The following is a 7,147-nucleotide window of genomic DNA, read 5'->3' on the forward strand; positions in this document are numbered from 1 at the left end:
TCATGCGTGATTGATTTGTGAGGGTTTGCATTTTTGAAATGAAGGAATAAAGCGAAAAACAGTAGTACTTTCTATATCTTTGTCGACGTTTGATGTCGCGATTCCTGTATTTGCATAGTATGGGGATCGTTGGTACTAGGATATATGCGAGATTGTAGTAAAAGAAGATGGAGACAAAATTTTTATACAGGTTCGGGCCCCTGAATTGTCAGGTAATAGCCCTACATCCTGTTGGCCGAAGCCGGTCGTTGCTCTTATTCACCATAATCACACCAGTACAATATTTAGGGTAGCCTATCTATCTGTTATCGACATAGCAGACTGAAGTATCATCGCGTAGTCGACAACAGAGTAATCTTCCTCCTCGAATCCGTGCCCTGCGAGATCAGAGACAGCGGTAGATTCCTCTCTTTGGTTCCCGTAGGTACCATATGGGGCTTTGCTAGGCTTATCTCTGATGTCGATATCTAGCAGCTTGTCTTGGCGTATGTAGGTTTGTATTGGCTTGTGGCTTTGTGGCGTCTATGTTGTCCGTGTCCCCTCTCCTCTTAGGGGGCCTTATATTTATACCCATAGGTGTCTCCTTGTCCAAGTAGAATTAGGAAAACCAATATAGATACAATCCGAGTAGTCCTTGTCGTTTCTACGTAGAACTTTAGTCATCCTTCCTTATGCGGAACTCCTTCTATATCTCAAGGTTGTTTCCGTATAAGATATGGTATGTGGTGGGTCCTGCCAAGATTTAGTCAACTACTATTTGTATCTATAACCCTGACAATCTTATATAGTTACGATTAACGTAAAGATAAAAAGAAATATTATTGGATCAATTCAATAAATATAATGTGATTAAAGATATCAAGGGTGAAGGATTAAAAAAACTCCCTTAAAAAGGATTTTAAAAAACAAATTTAAAGGAGAGAGGTGCTGGTTATTACATTCACGTATATGTAAAATTATAAGCTTTTTTGTTATAACAAATTTGGCCATGTTATTTTCGTTACACAAATCTAAACAATAGATATGGTCAAAGCTAACATATAAATCTTGGCTGCCCAGATTCTGAAATGATACTACCTCTATTTTATATTTTAACTTATTTTGATTTTTTTGTTAATTTTTTTTAAAGTTTGACTAAATGTATAGAAAAATTTAGCAGCATCTACAATATCAAATTAGTTTGATTAGATATAACATTGAATATATTTTTGATAATATATTTGTTATGTGTAAATATATTGCTACATTTTTACTCCATAAACTTAGTCAAACTTAAAAAATATAGTAAATTTCACAAAACTATAGGTATTTTGCACAATTTATCACGAAACTACAGATTTAAGAGCTTGTTTCACAAAACTACAGGTACCTTGTACAATCTATCACAAAACTACAGATTTAAGAACTTGTTTCACAAAAATATAGATTTAGTGTATTCTTAAAAAAATATTAACTATGAAAAGAAATAAAACTAGGATTGAGTACTACTCATGTGTACTTTGCATTATGAAACATAAAAAAATTACTATCATGTCTCATATTTTGAGATGAGAAGAATGCCAAAAAAAAAAATGTATCCTCAGATTATTCAATTTGTCATTTACCCATCTCTCTCTCTCTCTCTACCTTTTCTCTTCAACGATATCCTCTATCCCAAAAATCGAGCCTTTTCCTCCCCCCTTCCTCCTCCACCGCCGCGGCTCCACCACCGCCGCCCATCTCGCCGCCGCCGCCGCCGCCGATGGCTCCCTCCACCGCCCTCTCTCCGGTGGCCTTCAAGTCCTCCTTCTCGCCGCTCCTCTTCAACCCGACCCGTAAGCCATCCTCTCCCTCCATCCTTCTCTCTCCGCGCGGCGGAGTCAGCCGTAGCCGGGCGCTTTCCGTCGTCGGGCGCCGCTGCCAGCGCGCGCGCGCGCGCGGAGGAATCCTCCACGGCGGTATTCTTCGGAGCCCAATTCGATCGGGGTGGCCTCGTCTCCGATGCCGCCGCGGCCCACCGCTTTGCCTGGCGTTCGTATTATCGGGTGGCCTCTTAACTCTAATTAGTGCGGATGCGAGTTGGGTTGCTGTGCTTGCGGTTAGGGTTTCACTGGGCGTTAAAAGAGAGAAAAAGAAATTCATTAAGTCTCAATTTAGTTGAATGTTTTTGCGGCGATGTGTGGGGGGAGATTGTTGCGTTTGTGCTGTTCTAGGTGACGGCCGGAAATATTTGGTTTGTTTTTAGGTTTGACAATAATCTTTTCGTCGGTTTTCGGGGTCCTTGTACAATTCTATCATTTCAACCATGTACAAAGATGTTCCTTTTTTATGTTAGGAATTGGTTTCATTTAGTTCTAGTGGACATACGATTCTGGCATGTAGGTAATTTATTTCATTATGGTAAGTTTTCTGTTGTAGCAGTATCTGTTTATTCAGGGAATTGTATAAAATGGAGCATTACACATTAGCTTAGTCCTTGGGCTTCCGTTCTCCCCTTTTCTTTTGATCGGTGGAGCTTTGATCTTTGTTGACCAGTGCGTCCTTGTTGATTATTTTTCTTATGTTATAGCAACACCTGAACATTTTGCACCTGTTGTTTCTTTGTTGTTCAGGTTCTAAGATAAATGTCGAAGGTGCATTCTGTTTGCCATGTTACAATAGGAAAAAGGCTAGCAATAGATCCTTTCGCGTGTACAGTTTATTTGGGGGAAAAAAGGACAAAGACGAGAATGGTGAAGAAGCACCATCAAAGGTAAGAAAATTAGATGCCTTCTTTCAATTTGAACTTCTGTTGTACTCCCAATAACTAAAAGAGTATCTTCATGGATGCCTGAAATGAAAACAATTGCAAATTCACAGGTGGATGTCTACCTTAATCAGTTCAATACTATGTGCTATTCATATCTTTATACTTTTATCTGAATAGTAATATGCTCAAGATAATGCCTTGCTCATTGCAAATTCTGTTGAAGTCTTAAACTCCTGTAGAAAATAGTTAAGAGTGTAACTCATCATGTTGATATTTCAGTTCGTGCTGAAATTAAATTCTGCATATAATTTTAAGGGAATATAAAATATTTTAACTAATATGTACTTTTGTTATCACCTCTACTTTATAGCTTCTATGTTCAGTTTTCTTCTCTTTCCAATGAATGATGCCACTTCTAAAATGATAAACTTTTACTTTATTTGGGTATTTGTATAGTTGACTAAGATGCATGAGCTGTATTCACTATGTTCCCTTGTTTGTGCACAAATACCTAGTATAGTAGGCATTTTTATTTTTGTTTGTAAACATCTTGTAGTTCTCATTTTTGTACTTACTTTTAGGCAGGAATTTTCGGAAATATGCAAAATCTTTATGAAACTGTGAAGAAGGCCCAGATGGTTGTCCAAGTTGAGGCTGTCCGGGTGCAAAAGGAGCTTGCAGCGTATGCATTTGGATATCTGAGTAATATTTGATATGTTATCGCTAAATAGCACAGCAGTGTGACTTTTTTCCTCTTGTTTTAGGACTGAGATCGATGGTTACTGTGAAGGGGAACTAATCAAGGTATGCTTTGGATTAGTTGATTAATGTTGTTGTTAACTGAATTCTTGCTAGCTGTATGTTTCATTGTGCCTTGAACATTGAAGGGTTTCTTTGTTAAATGACTGACATTTTAGCATTGTTGAAAAAGCCTGTTGAACTTGAGCCAGGCTATAAAGATCACATATTATCACTGACAAACATTGATCTTTGTTTCACTGAGAAAGGGCGGTCATTTCCTACAGTAAAACCAAATATATTCCCTTATATGTTCTTATACTGAAGAATGGCATGTATTTTTTATGATCTTAATTAGGTTGATCGCTATATGAAGTAATTAAAATCATTTGGTATCTCTTTTAGCTTTGGCTTAGATAAAGTTATGCTGAAAAGGTACTATTTTGGCACAAGAACACTGTCAAATCTGTGGGCAGGGAGGTGGTTATAAGTCATCAAATGATTTATGGTGGCATAGGTTGTTACCGTTTGAAAAGGTCACTGTCTTAACTCTTAAAGCCATTTGAAAATGTGCATGTTAATAATGTCTTAGCTTTTCAAATGACAAAAATAACGTTGCAATACCTTGACATTTTCTCCCATGAGCTATGTGCTATGCTGGTATATTTTGTAGAGCCATATGCTGTCAAAGTTTGCTAAATCTTATTTGTTTCTTATAAGTTTAGCAGGACTATCCGATTATTACATTCCTTTGCTTTTCTCGAAAGTAGAAATTCACATGCATATACTTCCGGTGCAAGTATTTGACCTGATTCATTAACCAGGTAACACTTTCTGGGAACCAGCAGCCCGTAAGAGTTGAAATCACCGAAGCTGCAATGGAAGTGGGTGCTGAAGTATGTATTTTATCTACCATTTTAATCATTTTCTTTAACGATTTCTTGCATGTTCGCATGATTTTTGGCATGACTCAACCATTTCAATGTTCACACATGAATTTGATAAATACCTTATGTATGTACCCGTTAGCAGACCAAAACAAAACCAAATTGTTCAAAGTGTGATATATATAGTATCCTTTCAGAAACTTTCTGAGCTGGTGAACGACGCCTACAAGGATGCACATCAGAGGAGTGTCCAGGTGCGAATCCTGCTATTACTTTTTGCGTAGAAATTGAAACTTGCGTTCTATACTAACACGGTACTGTACTTAAAACCTGCAGGCAATGAAGGAGAGGATGGCTGATCTGGCACAGAGCTTAGGAATGCCAGCAGGCCTTGGTGATGGACTCAAGTGATAGTGTGGTACATGAATGCTTTTCAATAAAAAAAAAGTGTATCTCAATTTTGTATACTAGCTGTATTGAGTCATCAGTTTAAAATTCGTGGCGAGTACTGTTAGCTGTGTAAGAACTGTAATCGAGAACATCTGATCCTGTTTTCCTTAATCATTGGCACACCATAATGCATTGACGCAAGTGTGCTGTTTTACAACTGCTGTTGATGTGCAGAATGAAATCTGTTCCAAACAGAGAAATGGGTGGATGTGGGGAGGCTAATTCATGGGGCACTTGGCACTTGGCTGAGCTTTATATAGTTTCAGAGGCCTTAATAGTATATAATGGCTTTGTTTGGCCCAATTAAGGCCATTGTTGGGGTCAATAGTATATAATGGCTTTGGTTGGAGATGTGCCAAACAAGGTCATGTTAGGCCCAACTTAGCAGTTGTTATTTCTGTGAGTGTTAGCATGAGATGAAACTGTCTACTGTCTTAGGCTGTGTTTGGCACCCTTTTCCCAACCTCTCTTCCTCGTTTTTCATGCGCACACTTTTCAAACTGCTAAACGGCGCGTTTATTGGCAAAATGTTTCTATATGAAAATTGCTAAAAAAAAATCAAATTAATCTTTTTTTAAAAGCTAATACTTAATTTATCACACGTTAATGGACCGCTCCGTTTTTCGTACGTACTGTTCCTGGAACAAGAAATGGCGAACACAGCCTAAAGTACTAGCTCGCTCTTTCATGAACTTCCATGGAAGATGGAACCTTCTAGTTCGAGTCTACACTCTACACATATAGTTACCAGTTGTTAATGTTGCAATCTACTAGCCGCCAATGGTAAGCAAAAAAATAGAAGAAAAGAAAAGAAGATGTATCACTCACCTTTTTATCAGATCTCAAAAGGGTGAAATTAACCACACTTCCACTGAAAGCTCACACAAACCTTTTAATCAAATCTACTTTCCCAAAATTTAATTAACCACATTCTTTTCCACCGCCTGCTAGATTTTGTAGCTGTGGTAATAGGGCACGTAAGCCTAATCTTAGTGGCAGTTAAATATAAACACAACAAACAAAAGAAACCCACAGTGATTAAACTCACTTTAATCATGGTAAAAGTGGAGAAGATCTTGCACATCCACCTTTCTGATCAAATCAAAACCACTTTGTTTGAGAAGCTTAGCATCTTTTGCCACCTACATCTGATTTGCTAATTGCAACTCTTCTAGTTCTAGCTTATCATCACCCAAATTAATTAACCCTTGATTAAAAGCCAAAGCTATTAATTATATTCCAACTCCAAGTAAATTCAATTCCTCCCCATCTAGCTAGGCGGCTAGCCTTTAAAACCATGCACACCTTCAAGATACCCAAGCAAGGAGATACCCTTGTCATCCAATGGAATGGATGATTCCCTTTTGGCTCCTTTTGTTTTGAGATAACAGTACGGCTTATAATATATTCTCCTGTGCTAATTAAATTAGGGTTCATGCTGAGCTAGTACTACTCACTAGTACTGATGTGAGAGGAGAATGTTGGGTGACATGTGTAAAGTCTTCTCTGTTTTGAACTGGACACGTTTCCAGTTTTAAGAGGCTGCTTAGATGGCTAGGAAATAAACAAGAGATGGACACATGGCAAACAGCTAGCTTAATTAGATGCCTTTCTGTTTTTAATCTGTATTTTCTTCAGATAGTACATGTACGAGTAGCTAGCAGAAAAAGGTGTTAAGCTTTATTTCATCATTATTTGGGAGTTAAACCTAATGAAAGATGTACTATGAATAAAATTAATATTAATTAGCAATATATTAAGATATATACAGATGAGTTGAGACTTTTGATGAGTAGCCTAAATAAATATCTTGGGGGCACACCGCATGCTTTCCCAAATAACTCAACTTGATTCTTAATGGGCTAATGATTTGCCTTATATAAGCATATGAGAGCTAAGCTACCATATATATATATAATTAATTATTGCTGATAGTTTGACGAAAAGCCGTGATCTTGTTAAAGCGATATATTCTCATATCTATATCACCCGTTCTTCTTGGTCTAATACAATGTTCTAGAAGTGGGTAATATGTGAAAAAAAGGGAAAAGTTCTCTTTCCAAGAATTACATATATACTATGCAAATTAAAACATTTGTTACATGAAAAAAAAGCATTTCCTATACAACAAAATATCAAATCATGCTGTGTTTTTTGCCAGAAGAATTTTCTATACAACAAAATATCAAATGCAACAAAATATCAAATGCTCTATCAAGAACACCTAAGAGTTTAGGGAATCAAGCGAGGCACATCGCCTACTGCAACAGCGGAATGAGCATCCGCATAGGCTGGGCACCGCAGGGTACATCGGCAAGGAGGCAATATGGGCCCAAGAAGATGC

The 7,147-nt window shown here is 37.6% G+C and overlaps 1 protein-coding gene across 1 annotated transcript; it reads left to right on the forward strand.

Moving 5' to 3' along the window:
* The first annotated feature begins 1,636 nt into the window (after positions 1-1,636).
* On the forward strand, positions 1,637-4,960 carry LOC127761133 (nucleoid-associated protein At2g24020, chloroplastic-like). Its single transcript, XM_052285361.1, has 7 exons — positions 1,637-1,814; positions 2,592-2,731; positions 3,310-3,410; positions 3,493-3,532; positions 4,291-4,362; positions 4,551-4,607; positions 4,690-4,960. Exons 1-7 carry the CDS (start codon positions 1,742-1,744, stop codon positions 4,762-4,764), a joined length of 558 nt encoding a protein of 185 aa, XP_052141321.1. The 5' UTR covers positions 1,637-1,741; the 3' UTR covers positions 4,765-4,960.
* Positions 4,961-7,147: the final 2,187 nt, after the last annotated feature.

The sequence above is a fragment of the Oryza glaberrima genome, chromosome 2 (assembly GCF_000147395.1).
Source record: "Oryza glaberrima chromosome 2, OglaRS2, whole genome shotgun sequence".
NCBI classification, from domain to species: Eukaryota; Viridiplantae; Streptophyta; class Magnoliopsida; order Poales; family Poaceae; genus Oryza; species Oryza glaberrima.